General features: G+C 38.7%; 1 protein-coding gene across 1 annotated transcript in view; it reads right to left on the minus strand.

Annotated features, from left to right (window-relative positions):
- The window catches only part of SH2D1B (SH2 domain containing 1B), a 29,248-nt gene extending 14,279 nt beyond the window's left edge, over positions 1–14,969 (minus strand). Inside the window, exon 1 of the mRNA XM_006142242.3 lies at positions 14,668–14,969. Within this exon, the coding sequence (XP_006142304.1) occupies positions 14,668–14,801 (134 nt within the window). The 5' untranslated portion in view covers positions 14,802–14,969. The remainder of the gene's footprint in view (positions 1–14,667) is intronic.
- Positions 14,970–16,520: the final 1,551 nt, after the last annotated feature.

Below are 16,520 nucleotides of genomic sequence, written 5' to 3' on the forward strand. Positions count from 1 at the left end.
AGCCCTGGATCACGGGGACATGTTTCTTGCATACTCAGGGAAGTCTCAAGAACCGAATTGGAAACCTCCACGTAAGTCAGCCTTGAAAAATGTATTTTACCCCTGTCCTACTGCCCAGGGGCTGCCATCCTCACTCTTCTCTGATGACTTCACTGAGAAGAGTAAAGCCATCAGTAGAGAAGACTCCACTATGCCAAAAGGATTGCGTTTGTAGACGCTGCCTAATAACCACACATGAACTGCTGCTCTCCAAAGTAATCCTTCCTGTCTCCACTAGATGCCAATCTCCCTTCGTCTATTTAAAGACATAGTTCTAGTTATTCTTTTCTTTTTCACTGACATTGTTCATTATTATTCTTTACACAACAGTTGGGTGGTCCTAAAAACATTTGAGTCAGATTATGTCATTCCTCTGCACAAAAGTCTTAGTTTAGAATAATCAGGTCAATTTTGGAATTGGAGAGAAAAAAAATAAGATTGATATGTGTGGGGGAGACAGTATTCTTGTCTTAACAGATCTCAAATCTTATAAACCTATAATTAAGATAGGGAGCGACTGGTTCCAGGATAGAAAAAGATAAGAGGGTTATTTTATACGTGCATATACACATATATATTTGATATATGAAAATTATATATAGCATATATATGAAAATTTTATATATATATCTTACATATATATGAAAACTTGGTATATGACCGAACTGATATAGCAAATCGGTGGGAAAGGAATGAATTATTTGCTAAATGGTATAATATGAAAACCATACACAGACATTTTAAAAAGTAAAGACACAGATTATATTCCCTATGATATAGATGCAATAATTCTTATCAAAATTTTAGTAAATCAAATAAACAATTTGTTCAAAAGATAATACATCACAATTAAGTAGGACTCATCTCAGGATAAATTACAAAGTTGTCTTAACAGTTGAAAATTAGTCAATACTGATTGATTAACAGACTGAAAAACAAATATCCACACTGCTATCTTAGTTGATGCAGAAAATCTAACTTCTCTGTATGTTCTATGAGTAACTTCTATATACATTCCTGATTTTCAAAGCTCTCAGGCTGACCAAAATTGAAGAACTAAAATCATACTTAATGGTAAAAGATTGAATGTGTTCACCATAAGATCAGGAAATTACAAGGAGTTTTGCTCTCATCACTTGTATTCTACATTGTTCTGGAAATTCTAACCAGTGCAATATGCAAGGCAAACAAAACAAAACAAAACAAAACCAGAATGGAAAGATTGGAAGGGAATTTAAACTACCTTAATTGCAGATGACATGTAGAAAATCAGACAGACTCTACCAAAAAACTGCTAGATAAATCAGTGAGGTTAGCCAGGTTGCAGAATAAAATTTCAATACAATTTAAATTAATTGTGTTTTATTTATTTGTGTTAAAATTTTAATTTCAATTAATTATGTTTTATTTATTTGCCTTGAACAAGTAGAAAGTGAAATTAAGAGACATTTAAAATAATATCGGACATGTGAAATCTTATTATAAATTTAACAAAAGACGTGTACGACCTGTTGTAACATTTCTGAGAGAAATTAAAGAACATGTAAATTAATAGAGATATTAAACTGTGTTCATGGATTGGAAGAATCAATATTGTCAATTGTCAGTTCTCCCCACATTGTTCTATATATGTGTATGTTTGTGGTAGTGACATTTATTACCACACATAAGCTAAATCTAAAGTGTGTGAAGGACCATAGCCAAAATAACCCTGAAAAAGCTAGGAGACTTACACTTTATTATTTCAAGACGTTATAAACTGGCAGTAATCAGAATTTGTGTAAAGAGAAACAAAATGATCAATGGTGCAGAATAGAGAGCTTAGAAAGACTGACATTTATGTGGTCCATAAATTTTTGATAAAGTCATCACAGAAATTCAAGGGGAAAAAAGATGAGCTTTTCAACAAATGAGCTGGAACAATTAGATAGTCATGCTCAATGAAATGAACTTCAACCCTAACCTCACCTACTGTTATGGTTTCAGTACATAATTTATGTGTTAGAACTTGATTGTATTATACAGATATTATGAGGAAACAATAGCTTCATGATATTGAAAGATGGGCTTTGGGAGTGATTATTTGGGTGGGCCCCTATGACTGACTTCTGATGGGTTTATCAGGAGAGGGAATGAGACCATAACCGATACACAGATAGACACAGCCACCTTCTTCTGCTCTTACCCTCATGATGTTGAGCTTTGGGACTCTGTAGACATAGCTTCTGGACTTTGGACCTCCAAACCATGAGCTCGATAAATCTCTATTCTCTTAAATTACCCAGACTCAGGTATTTTCTATTATTAGAAACAAAACAGACTGGAAGATTTAAGTCAAAATGACCTATACGAAATGTGAAACTAAAAGAATAAAACTCTAGAAGAAAATACAGGGAGAAATCACTGTGAATTAAATTAGGCAAGGGTTTGTTAGACACCCTAAAAGTGTCATCTGTAAAAGAAAAAATCAATACGATTCAGTTAAGATTCATTAAGATTCAGAATCTTGGGCTGGCCCCACCATTTAATTAATGGTTAAGGAGCAGACTTTCACATAGCCAGCTGAGGTTCAAATCCCAGTCCTGGCAGCTTGAAAATCTTGCTATGCACGTTAATATGTGTGTACCCCAAATTCCTATAGGATGGAGAAATGGAGCAGAAGGGATTGTGGCATGACCAGGCCCCACTAGGGGGTGATTTCTCCCTTTTCCTCTCTCTCTCTGTCTGTCTCTGGCGAGTGCATGCACTGTGGCAATTAAAAAAATATTCAGAGTCTCTATTCTTTGAAATACACTATAAGCGAAAGAAAAGTATCAACTAGGAGGAGGTATTTGTGAATCATCTATCTTTAAAAAATTTGCAATCAAATTATGTAAAGAATTTTCAAAACTTAACAATAATAAACTAAATAACCTGATTTGAAAGTGCATAAACTATTTGAACAGATACTTCATCAAAGAAAATACACGGATGGTGGGGCTGGATGGTGGCACTTGTTTAGGGCACTGTACTCCCACATGGCCAACTATGGTTTGAGTCCTGGACCTGGCAGCATTCTCTCTCTCTCTCTCTCTCATCAAATTAAAAAATAAATACATAAATAAATAAATAAAAAAGTTAAATAGATTAAATCTTTTTCCTCCCCTTTGGAGAGGTTTTTGCTATAGGGCACATGTGCTTGCCAGAAAGACAGAAAGAGACAGAGAGATAGAAAGTGAGAAATCACCCCCCAGGTGGATGGCCATGCTACAATCCCTTCTCCATTCTCCTCTTGGGATCTTGGGCATGCACGCACATGTGCCCGGCATGAGTTTAAGTCGCTGGGTCCGGGACTTAAACTGCAGTTGACTACATGAGAGTCCAGCAACATAGTCATTACGTTAACTGCTGGTCTCAAAGAGAATAAATAATTCTTTAAAATGAAAAAGCAAATATATAGATGAAAAAGAAGTGCATGAAGAGATAGTATCATTAGTTGATAGTGAAATGCAAATTAGAACTGTGAGATACCACTGTCCACTTAGGAGTATGGCTAAAATGATAAAGACTAACCATTCCAAGTATAGAACAATCATAACTCATACAGCAAGAATGGGAATGGTGAAATAGTACAATGATTTTGCAAAACAGTTTGGCAGTTTCTTTTAAAGATACACCTACATAGAAGGTATGACTCAGCTGTTCCACTCCTAATGATTAACTCAGGAGAAGTGAAAACATACATCTATGCAAAGACCAGGCACAAATATTCTTAGCAACTTTAGTCGCAAATTGCTATGAATGAGTAAATAAGTTGTCATAAATATCTAGAATGGCATATGTCTTGGGAATGGACAGCAGTTGGCATGGTGGTTAAGACATTGGACTCCAACACGGTCAATGGTGATTTGAGTCTTGGACCTGGTGGCTTGCTCTCTCTCTCTCTCTCTCTGGTGAGCACATGTATCTTATAGCAATTTAAAAAAAATAAAAATAAATAAAATTAATCAATAATTACTAAAAAAAAATTGTGTATGCCTCAGCAACAAAAAGGAACGAACTATTGGTGCATGTAACTACGGGGATGAATCTCAAAACAATTATTCTGGAAGAAAGAAGTCAGACAAAAAAGGCATACTTAATGATTTGATTCATATTAAATTACAGAAAAATATATATTAATTTATAGATAAATGTATTAATTTATCTGAAAGCAGATCATGGTGTCCTGGAGTCTGGGGATGGATGGGAGGCATGGTAAAGAGGAACTTTAAAGATGTACAAGAGGATTTGGAGGTAGTAGAGATGTCCATTCTCTTGGCTGTGGTGAAAGTTCCTGGGTACATACATAGGTCAAAATCCATCAAATTATGGACTTTATATTTTATGCAATGTTACTTCAATAACGCTGTAAAGATCCTTTATAGGTGTTGCACAGTGGTGCAGCAGCAAAATTCGATGCTCTGTGAAGCAATCCGGCATCTCAAAGTTCTCAGTTCAAATCCAGAGACCTCCCAAAGTACACCAGGTACACGCTTGCCCATGATCTGGGGCTAGATGAAATTTGAGTTCAATCATTAAGGATGCTGTCTCTCCCCCCACCCCCCAACCCTCTTCCTCATGGAAGAAGTAAAATTTTAAAAAAGAAAAAAAAAACTTCTTAAAAATGTAAACTTCATTTTGAAAAAGTAAAAAAAAAAAATGATTATGGCATAAAAAGGTAGATGTATGTAATTTATTTTTGCTCTAATATATAAACCAAAATGAAGTTCACTTTTCATCTATGCTTTTGCTGTTTTTGTTTTTTTTTTTTTGGTTGATCTTGCATTAAATAGAAAGAAAACAGCTTTCTATGCTCATATTTGTCATGATGTCCTCACTGAATGTGTGGTGGCTTGACTCTTTAGGCCCAGGCACAATGACACAATGGTAGGGACACTTCTGTATGATGCTGGAGGCCATAGCGAAGGCTCTGGGTTAGCATTCAGCATCTACCTGATGTCAGGTGCACCCAGCCATGATCCTAGCTGGCTGCTGGGCTAGGGGAGGGTCATGGCATGCAGACCATATTGATGGTGTCTGTCTGTCTCTCTTTCTCTCTGCCTCTCTCTCATAAAGAAAATAAATTCATATAAATTTATAAGTTTTCAAATTTTTTGCCAACACATATTCAGTTGTGACTTCGAAAGACTCAAACACAGATCCTTTGAGAATCTACTTCTCTTTGAATTTTTGCCACTTTCACATGTAATTCAGCAAATGGTTATTTTGCAAGATGCTGTGCCTATATCTCTTAGTTCTGGCTCAATTTCACGAGCAGGCCACAAATTAACAGCTTAGTCTCATATTCACAGTGTCATGAAGAAAATTATTCACACTTGAGTTTTTAGTTTAATTTTAACCAGACTTCACAAGATCAGTTGAAGGAAGTGGAAATGACGGTGCCCTTTGACGTAAGCTCTGTGCTCTGCGTTTTCCATGCCAGGACATCGTGGGCAACCCGTGCCAGTAAGACTATTTTAAGACTTTTGAGGACTGGCCTTCTGCTGCTCTTGATTGGAGTGTGTGGTGGTGTGGAAAAAAATGACACTTGACTCATTTGACTAAGTTGGAAATAAAAATGAGAAGTAACCCATGTGTATGATTATATATCAATTACGATATATCTTATCAGTGAAAAATTAAGAAGTCATGAAAGAATGATAAGTATCAGCTTTCTTTGATGTGGAAAGATACAATATATTGAAAGAAACAGGTTGCAAACTATCCTGTATAATGAACCAACTATATATGTATATGTGTGTGTGTATATGTATATATATGTGTGTGTGTGTGTATTTGCTTACACATACATTGACAGCAGTGTGGATAACTGTGTGCAGAAATATTTTAAACCAGCAATTTTTTTTGGAGAGGTTTTTGCTATAGGGAGCATGCGCTCGCCAGACAGAGAGAGAGAGACAGAGAGACAGAAAGTGAGAAATCCCCCCCCCGAGGGGATGGTCACACCACAATCCCTTCTCCTCCATTCTCCTCGTGGGATCTTGGGCACGCACGCACACATGCCCGGTGTGAGTTTTAAGCCACCAGGTCTGGGACGTGAACCGCGGTTGACTATGTGGGAGTCCAGCGACTTAGCCATTACGCTAACTGCTGGTCCCTAAACCAGCAATTTCTGAGTAGTGAGATTGATATAGTTTTTTCCTTCCTTCCTTATACTTTTCTCAACATTTGATTTTTCTAAGACACACTTGCATTAGCTTCATAAGAAATAAAGAAAACTTTGAATTATTTATTTTCTTTTTTAACTCTACAGTTTCCCCAAAGATCTCAGGACGTAAGTGATTTTGGGGGCTACAGAAAGATGTTGGCATTATTCTTTTCAATGAGTACATGCAGTGCGTTAGGGCTCCTGTCTTTCTACCTTTAGCCTTCCTATGACTATAGAAAATCCCCCATTTCCCTTCATGCTTGCAGATAAATATTTTGCATCTCTTAATATCTACTTCATTTTGGTTGTACTGATTATAAAAACAGACCCAGATCCAACTTCCTGACCCTCACAAAGTCACTCTACACAGCCTTTTACACATAGCGTTTTCTAGAACTCTATCAGTTGTTAGATCAGGTAATGTTTCCTGTCCATGGTTACCACATAGCTTTCTGGTCAGTGCTCTATGCTGCTAAGTCAACTCTCTCTCTCTGTGACTTCCTTCCTTTATTTCTAACTTTCCCAAGGTATTTATCTTTAGTTATATGAAAGGAAAAAAAAATAGACTATTGTTATCTAAAATAGCACAGAAAAAGAGTCTCTTGTATCTAGGAAGCAGAAGACAAGATCTGCACATCAGATCCACTGCCAAGCCCTCAGGTCCCCTGCTTGGGTACCTTATAACCAGTTCCAAGGTGACCACTTCTGATGTATTTCAGTGCAGCTAGGGATGATGGTCAGGCAGGGAACATAATGACATGCGAAGAGTGTGACCTTGAGAAAGTTGTTGAATAAGCAGCTATAATTTCTGCACAAAATAGGAACAATGTCACTTACTGCAAAGGACAAATGTGGCATGTGATATGCTTAACACAATGTATGGCTCATGGAAAATACCTACATAGTGTGTTGTTTTCATATAGGTGTAGACAAACAGACTCACGGTTGCATTGTAATATAGATAGATCATCTCTAACCCAAAAATCTGAAATTTGAAATGCTTAAAAAATCCAGAACTTTCTGAGTGTTGAAGTAGAAAATCACATCTTACCTTATGTGATAAAAATATTATATAACATTATCTTTATAAAGTATATATAAAACATAAATGAGTTTCACATTCAAACTTGGATTCCATCTCCAAGATATATATATGCAAATATTCCAAAATACAAAATATTCAAAAGTTGTCAATATTTCAGTTCCCAATCACTTTGGATACTACTCAATCTGTAGCAATTTTGACCTTGCTCATCAGGGTTGTATAAAGGAGCATGAATTGGTCTATGTGACCTCTTCAGAGGTGTGTTTTCTGTACTCAGCCTAATGTAGGTTCTCTGGTCTTTCTTACTGTGGAACTCTGTTTTGTTTTCATTGTATTGTCTCCTCACACTGGAAAGTAACTTCTTGAGGGCGGGTATATTTTTTGCACCTGCAGTGTGAGGGGGCTTTCCAAAGTTCATGGGAAAATAGAATCAAAGTATGAGTTTATTTCATGCAAAAATTTGTGATATCTGTACATTCTTTTTTCATAATAGGCATTTTCATGAGTTTTTTTTTTTTTAAAGGTTTCTACCACAGGGCACTTGTGATCACTGCAGAGAGACAGAGAGAAACAGAAAAAGGGAAAGCGAGAAATCAACCATCAAGGGGATGGCCACACTGCAATTTCTTCTTTTTTGGTCATGCACACACATGTGCCCAGCATGACTTTCAAGCCATCAGGTCCAGGACTCGAACTGTGGTCAACCATGTGGGAATCCAGCACCTTAACCTTCATGCCATCTGCTGGCCCCTTCAGGAGCTTTTTAAAGACCCCTCATATTATCACTGTTTTATCAATGCTTAGGACACCACCTGGGACATAATAGGTGCCTAGTATATGTTTGTTGAATAAATGACTGACTGAATGAATGAATGACGATTCCCCTCATCTTTGAAGTCCCAGCTTCAATGTCCAGCTCTCGGCTAATTGATACAAGTTGCTGCTCACTCTCAGCTCCCATAGTACCCTGAGGATGGTCCCTCATCACAGTGGTCACATGGCATAGTGTCCACGGACATCTTTATTTTCCCCACTAGGCTCTCAGCTGTGTTGAAGGTACTAAATGAGTGTTTAGTATAGTGCTTGTCATATGAGAGACTGTAGTTATCGAACAACTTGAACAGTCCACATTGATCTGTGTAAGCTTTTACAAGGACTATGATGAGATGGCTATAGGAGCCTTAACCTGAGGGTGTCTGAAATTTTGTCTACTTTCAATGACATGGGCAGGGAAGAGGGTCAGGTGTGCACATGCAAGGGCCCAACACCTACTTATTCTTGCCTTTCCATATGATTTCTTTTTACTCTCATTTAGCATTCTTAGCAAAACCTTTGCTTTGGTTAAATATGCAAGTTGTGCTAATACACCATAGAACAACTGAGAATTACTGTCAGTTTTCAAAGAGAATCTTTTTTTTTTTTTTTGAGAAGTTTTTGCTATAGGGTGCATGTGCTTTCCAGACAGAGAGAGACAGCTAGAAAGTGAGAAATAACCCCCTAGGGGGGGATGGCCACGCCGCAATCCTTTCTCCTCCATTCTCCTCTCGGGATCTTGGGCATGCACGCACACGCGCCCAGCGTGAGTGTTAAGCCATTGGGTCCAGGATGCGAAGCACGGTCGACTACATGGGAGTCCAGCAACATAGTCATTATGCTAACTGCTGGTCCCTCAAAGAGAATCTTGACATAGAACAGATGCCCTGAGATCTTGGTCAAAGTCTGTCCTGTGAGGCATTCCTTGCATCTTTTTTTTTCCCTCTCTCATTGCTTGCTCCACCATTGCTAGTTCCTCACCATCTCCCATCCGGTGACACAACAGTCTCTAGTGCTTTTGACTTCCAGCTTGGGTACTTTCTCCATGTAATACTGAAGTTCCTGACACTCAGCATTAGTTTAGTCCTTTCCCTGGTCAGAAACCATTCAGGTTTCCCTGTTACCTACAGAAGCATTCCTTGAAAACTCCACGATCTTATCCCAACTTACTTTTCCAAAGGTGGGTTTCCAAACTATCTTCTGATCTCCTGACCTTTGTGCCTACCTACTCCCTGCCCATATGTGCTCTCTGACCTATTACCATGTGACCACTCTTATCTCTTTAAGTCCCAGCTCAGTGACTGCCTCCTCTATTAAGGATTTCCTGCTCATCTCTGCTGTCATTGAATTCATATAACACTGTCCCTTCTGGAATTTATACTTTACCCTTGTTTTAGCTCTTTAGCATTTCTTTTATATCTCATTGGGAAAAAAAAAAAAGAATTCTAAGTTCCCTCCTGCAATTTCCTTAGCATCTCTGCAGGCCCTGGCACAGTGTTTGGGTAGATAGTAGGAACCCACTACATTTTTGTAAATATTTCTTATTTTGTTTTATTTATTTTAAGGCAGGCTATTTCTGGGCTGCCTTTGAGCTGTGATTCTTCTGCCTCATCTTTCCCAGTTCACTGGGATTATAGAAACATGCCACCTAGTACCTAGTCTCTAACCAGGAATTGATCCAGGACCTTCCATGTGGCCCCACACTGTGGAGGACAGCATCTTAGCACTGTGTTCCACCAAGAATGGACCTAAACATCTTTTAAATTACAAGTCATGTGAGGAGACTTTCAAGTTTGTGGAAGAATGAAATGAAAAGTATGAATTTATCTTGAATTTTGAAATCCATGCATAGTTGTATTTTTAAAAAATAATATATGTTTTCCAGGAACTATTTGAAAACCCTTAGCCCCCAATATTTGCACATGTAAAACCTTTAATCAGTGCAAAGTGGGTCAGGCAGTGGCACAGTGGCAATGCAACTGAATTCACATGGGAAGACACTGGACGCAGGACCTCCCTGTTCATGCTGGGTATACATGTGTGTCTGTGATCCGTTATTACATTGAGCTGAGATTGGGGGTGGACAGTGACATGAAGACCCAGTTGCAGGTGCCCTTTCTCTCTCTCTCTCTTTTTCCCTGTCTCTCTCATGGAAAAATACATAAATAAAAAGTCATGCAAAGAAATTACCAAATGAAAAAAATGAATTTGACAACCCATCTCTCAGCTCAGGCCTCCTAAATTTCCCAGGTGTAGCCACTATTAAAAGTTTCTTATATATGTTCTAGAAGGTTTATATGAATATACAAGGGATATGGGCATTTTTTACATTTTGAATCTTGCCTTTTTTTCACAAGAATAGATAAATCTTTGAAATTTTTTTCATACCATGTATGAATTGATTCAGTCTCATTAATGTCTGGGTGGTATTCCATTGATCGTACAAATGACCTCTTAAGGACATTTAGACTGTTTCTGACTTGTGTAATCATAACTGTAAAGTACATTTTTCTTAGTGAAATTAGTCACATCTGTTCATTTTGTTTTATCCATATTACCAGTCAAAGAGGCTGCCTCAGCAGAGAAAGAGGAGCTCTTTACACGATTGGTGGGAATGTAAATTAGCATAGTTATTATGGAAAACAGTATGAAGTTTCCTCAGAAAACTAAAAATAGAATTGTTGTACAAACTAGTAATCTCGCTACTTGACATGTATTCAAAGGAAAGGAAATCAGTATGTCGTAAAGATATCTGCACCCAGAGTTTATTGCAGCCCTATTCACGATAGTTAAGACACGGAATCAACTTGAGTGTCCACCAACAAAGAAAATTTTGTCATATATATGTGTGTCATATATATAAATGTGTCATATATATAAATGTGTTATACACACACACATACACATACACACACACACACACACACACACATATATGCAATGGAAAACTGCAGCCATTAAAAGAATGAAATCCCATCATCTGAGGAAAAATGGGCAAGCTTAGATATTATCATGTGAAATGAAATAATCCAGGCACAGAAAAAGAAATACCACATATTCTCACTTGCTTGTGGATATGCTTTAAAAATTACTTCATAGAAATAGATAAAGACTACAGGAGGCTGCAAAGTAAGAGGGAGGAAGAGAGAGAACAATGTTGGTTCACAGAAATAAAGTATCAGGTAGCCAAGAGGAACAATTGCTGGGGTTAAAAAAGACAGTTGGCTGAATACACTTGGTGACAATTTACTGCTTTTTTCCAGATCAATTTCATGTTTTCCATAAGGTCTCCATTATGACATATACTATATATATTTTCTCAACAGAGAACTTTACATATTTTTGTCTATTAAATGCCACGTCTCTCATGGCTAAATGAACACATGTTTTGAATGAGGGGCGGCTGTGGATAGAGAATAAACATAAAAATAAACACACAAAGACATACAAGTAGAGAAAAGCAGGGATCAGGTAGTCTAGACTTCTCTGATAGAGGCAGCTTACCCTGAACCATTCCCAGATTTATTCTTTTAAAGAGTGGAAAATGGGGGAAGTGGAGGTGGAATGTAAAGACAGTTGTTTTCAGATGCTAATCACCCGGAAATGCTAAGACACCTGGTGCCATGTAGTTCTATGTAAGTTTTTTCTAATCTTCTTTGGGCCAATTTTGATGAACATATGTGACTTCCTTTAACCCAATACTGTCTTGTAGTTTTGAACACAGGCAGTGAGCATATTTATATGTTAATAGCATTTATTGTCCTGTATATGACTGTCTATGGAACCACAGTTTTGCATGTGTCTAAAGGTCACTACATTTGTTTAGATTTGGGCCATTCCCTACAGTTAAATATTTCTAATAAGAATGTTTGTGGAGAAACAGAAAAAAAGGAAAAACTATTCATTGGATTGCATGTCTTTGTGCAGGAATGTCTTTGTTCTAACATGCTTTAACCACCATTCATCTGTACTTCTTTCATGATTATGCATACTTGCAATATAAAACATGAGATGGTTAAAATAAATTTATGTGTAAACAAAAGAAAGAAAATGGAGCATAAATAGTGTGAATGAAGGCATAACTGAACTAGAAAAAACTGCATGTCAACAGGTCTGTGGCATCAGAGCCTTCTCTAACAAATGTTTGCTTTGATGCACATATTTCTGCAAAGCATGTCATCAGAGAGAATAAAAATAAAACCTCTTAAAAAAATTTTTTTTTCCATAAGTGGTGTACTCTTGCTGGAGAGACACAGGGAGAGGGAATGTGAGAAATAACCACCACTCCCCAAGGGTGATGGCCACACTACAATCCTTTTTCCTCCATTCTTCTCTTGGAATTTTGGGCACTCAAGCACATGCACCTGGTGTGACTTTTCAAGTTGCCAGGCTTGGGACTTAAACCAGGGTTGGGTGTGTGAGAATCCAGTGCCTTAACCACCATGCCACCTGCTGACCTATATAAAACCTATTCTTAGCAGTAGGGAATAGTGGGAAAAGTCTTAGATATGGAAACAAAATCTGAGTTTAAGCTCTTAATTGTTGGATAATTTGGGTCAAGAAAGTAACCCTTTGGAATCTTGATTTACTGATCTGTAAGTTTGGAATATTAATAATACAAGGGGGTCTTCAAAAAGTTCACAGAAAATACAAATTACAAAAAAAATGCTGCATAATTTCAAATACTTTCTGAACCAAATAAACTCATTGTTTAATTTTTTTAAATGACAATTTACTACATATCTTAGAGTAATTAAAAAGGAAGTAAAAAGACAAATAACCTAAAATTGGGTAAAAGAATATTCTGCAATTCTATAAGAAGGAACTAAAAATAAACAAAAACATTCACATGTAATAATTTTACAAACAGTTTTAGTCACTGATAGTTTCTCTTTTGTTTCCAAACAAGACACAAACACAAAAGAGAAGACACACAGGCAGACTGATTTCACTCAACACCAATTGTAAAAAGACCACTGATAAATAAAAGCTACTTACCCATTAAGGAAATGTTCTATTGTGCCCAATGTGTAAGAAATCATGGATGGCTCCACATTAGAAAAATTATTCATTTAAGTATGTATATGGATAGGTCAAAGGTGACAGAGTGACTTAGGAGGTTCCTTGAAAACTAGATTTCACAAGGAAGTCTCCCAGACAGGCCTGGGAGATTTATGAACCTAATTGAACTTTGGTCAAGCAAAAAAATATCGTTGTCAATCTATAGATAAGCTTCTTGAGTCTTAGAGTTCATTATTAACAGAATAAATACATAGGGATATATTTTTTCTTTAAATAGTGCTGGACCCACACCATTATACTTTTATTCAGGCTTCTGAATCTTCTCCTAGGCCTATCTGAGTACTTCCTTATAAAATCCATTTTTAGCAAAGTAACCTGTTCTTCAGTTTAGCAGGAAACTACCCTCCATGGTATCTGATCATCCTCAATATCTGATATCCTTGACATCTGATCATCTTCGATATCTCATCAGGTTCCTCATCATCCGCCATATCCCAGGTGATGTCTGATCACCTTGGTTTGTCTTCAGCAATGTTAGGTTGGTTTAGCTAGGATCCCCCTGATTCCTGATGTTTCCTCTTAGCAATTTTTTACCCACCGACCCCTACCCTGCTCCTTAGCTGTAAACCCCGTGTACTCAGGCTGCATTCAGAGACAAGCTCACTCTCTTTCCCCACTGCCGAACCCTATTGCAATGGCCCCTGGTCCCGTCGCTACAGTCCTGGACACAGTCTGCCTCTCCATGCCTTAAAGGTATGGCCGAATAATTTTTTCTTTAACAATAGACACTTGGGATTTTAATTCTTATAATAAGTAGAATAAAAGGTGCAGTAGATTTTTCCTTTACAAAGAAGGAAATACGCAAAGATGAGAGGTTTTCCCTGATATCTCTTCAGGGCTGCTTTTTAAATTGAGTACAAACAGGTTTTTTTCAGCAGCATTGTTCTGATACAGACCTGAAATTTCATGTTTAACTCAGATTCTGGAAATGCCAGATGAGCTCTAACACAAATGAACCATTTGAGAAAAATAAGTCTCCGTTTCTTTACCTATAAAATGATGGCTACTACTTGCCTTGACAGTCGGTAAGAAGGATGAAAGGAAATGATGTCTGTTGAAGCCCTTTATAAATCTAACAAAATGTGATTATTATTAGTATTTTAAGTATAGCAAATAGATGCAGCAGGATATATAGTCTTTCAGATTAAAATTTCATAAAGGGCCCCTCACCTGTCACACACTAAACATCCCTCTGAAGGGGAGGACCTTGTTGACATTCGTACTTCTCTCCACCCCTCACTCCTGCACTTCTGCAGCCCCTCCCTTCTCCCCCACTCCCTTTTCCTACTGCAGGATCTGCCCATGGGCGTTCCCACAGGAGCAGAAGGGCAGGTGGAAGAGCATGTACTGACAGTGCCCTCAGTCTCTCCTGCCAGTGCCTGGCTATTTCCACTCATTAAGCCACAAAGTCAGAGTAAAATTCAATTCCTTTAGTGTGTGGCTGTCATTGTTCTACTCAGCATTAAGTTTCCAAGGTGTGGCAGGTGGGGTTACTCACGAGACACAGAGGCACAGGACTCCAGGCAGGGACTCGCTGTCTCTTAACAGAAAGTTGCCGTCTGTCCCTTCCTTGAGCAGCAAGGTCTCGCAGTCTCGCTTGCTCAGAGGGCCGTGGTAATAGGGCAGATCCATTGACAGCTGTCTTGTATCCCAGACTATCCTGTTAGTTTGAAATGCAGCTCCAAGTCAAAGGATGGTTCTCAGGAGAGAAGTTGAGGCAACTGGTTTGACGATGGGGCTGGTGGAAATATCTCTTCCTCCACTTGCTTGTGGGAGTGAGATGAGGTTGCTGTGTGGGACTCAGCCAGTTTCACAAGATTCAGGAAATGAAAAGGGTGGGGGTTATGAAGTGACCAAGACATTTCAACTTGTAACTGGCCCAAGTGTGATTTGCATGTGGGTGAGGACATGTCTGAGCACACAGTGACATGAATTATGTTCATGGCTGGGACTGCAAGCTTCCCAGAAATGCATGGCAGCCTGCACATCACTGCATATGACCAGTTTTTACCTTCTCTGACTACTAGTTTTCTTTCCAGAGAGTTGTCTTGGTCCCTTTAGTGTTTCTATAACAGAACACCACCAACTGAGTAATTTATAAAGAAAAGAAATTTACTTCTTACAGTTCTGGAGGCCACGAAGTCCAAAGTCAAAGGGCCAGCATCTCGTGAGCACCTTCCTGTTGTATCATCCATGGTAGAAAGACAAAAGTAGAAGGAAAATGGTGGTGGGGGTAGGGACTTATTCTTTTATCAAGAACCTACTCCTGCAATAATGACATTAATCCATTCATGAAGGCCAGCCCTCATGATCCAGTCACCTTTTAGAAGTCCCACCTCTCAACACTGTCGCACTAGGGATTAAGGTTTTAGCATGTGAACTATTGGGGGACATCTTCAAGTGATAGAAGGAGCATAACATGGCTTTTTCTGTAATAGGTACCCATTTTGTTGTGGAGCTGCTTCCAATTGGGCTATACTTAGCTGAGAACAGGTGCTCAAAAGTCATTTGGATGCTTAAAAATTTGATATGTCCAGACACAATGGGACAATTGAAGAGACAGGGTGGGGGCTGGGGGGAGGCTTTTACAGGTTAAATGACATGAAGAAGGGAAGACAGGGAACCAGCAGTTAGCGTAATGGCTATGTCGCTGGACTCCCACGTAGTCGACCGCGGTTCATGTCCCGGACCCGGTGGCTTAAAACTCACGCCGGGCGCGTGTGCGTGCGTGCCCAAGATCCCGAGAGGAGAATGGAGAAGGGATTGCGGCATGACCATCCCCCCTGGGGGGTGATTTCTCGCTTTCTGTCTCTATGTTTCTCTCTGTCTGTCTGGTGAGCGCACGCGCCCTGCAGTGAAAATATCTCTCAAAAAAAAAAAAAGAAGGGAAGACATTCATTGGAATTCAAAGCAATTGGGCACCATGGGGGAGGACAACCTGTCTAATGGATAAGACTCAAAAACCCGTCTTTTCTTCTTCCCCTTCTTCTTTAATACTGTGTGTGCACTTACAAAAAAAGAAAGAGAGAGGGGGTGGGGAGTGAAAAAGCACCCCCTAGAGTGGATGGCCTGACCACAGTCCCTTCTCCTCTGGGGATTTTTGGCATGCACTCACATACCCTGGCATGTTTTCTTTTTCTTTTTTGAGAGATTTTTGCTATAGGGCATGTGCACTCACTGGAGAGATAAAGAGAGACAGAGAGACAGAAAATGAGAAATCACCCCCACCCCCAGGAGGGATGATCATGCCGCAATCCATTCTCCATTCTCCTATCAGGATTTTGGGCATATATACACACATGCCAAGCATGAGTTTTAAGCCACCAGGTTTGGGTCTCAAACTGTGGGAAT

The sequence above is a fragment of the Tupaia chinensis genome, unplaced genomic scaffold (assembly GCF_000334495.1).
Source record: "Tupaia chinensis unplaced genomic scaffold, TupChi_1.0 Scaffold000070_1, whole genome shotgun sequence".
Classification (NCBI taxonomy): Eukaryota; Metazoa; Chordata; class Mammalia; order Scandentia; family Tupaiidae; genus Tupaia; species Tupaia belangeri.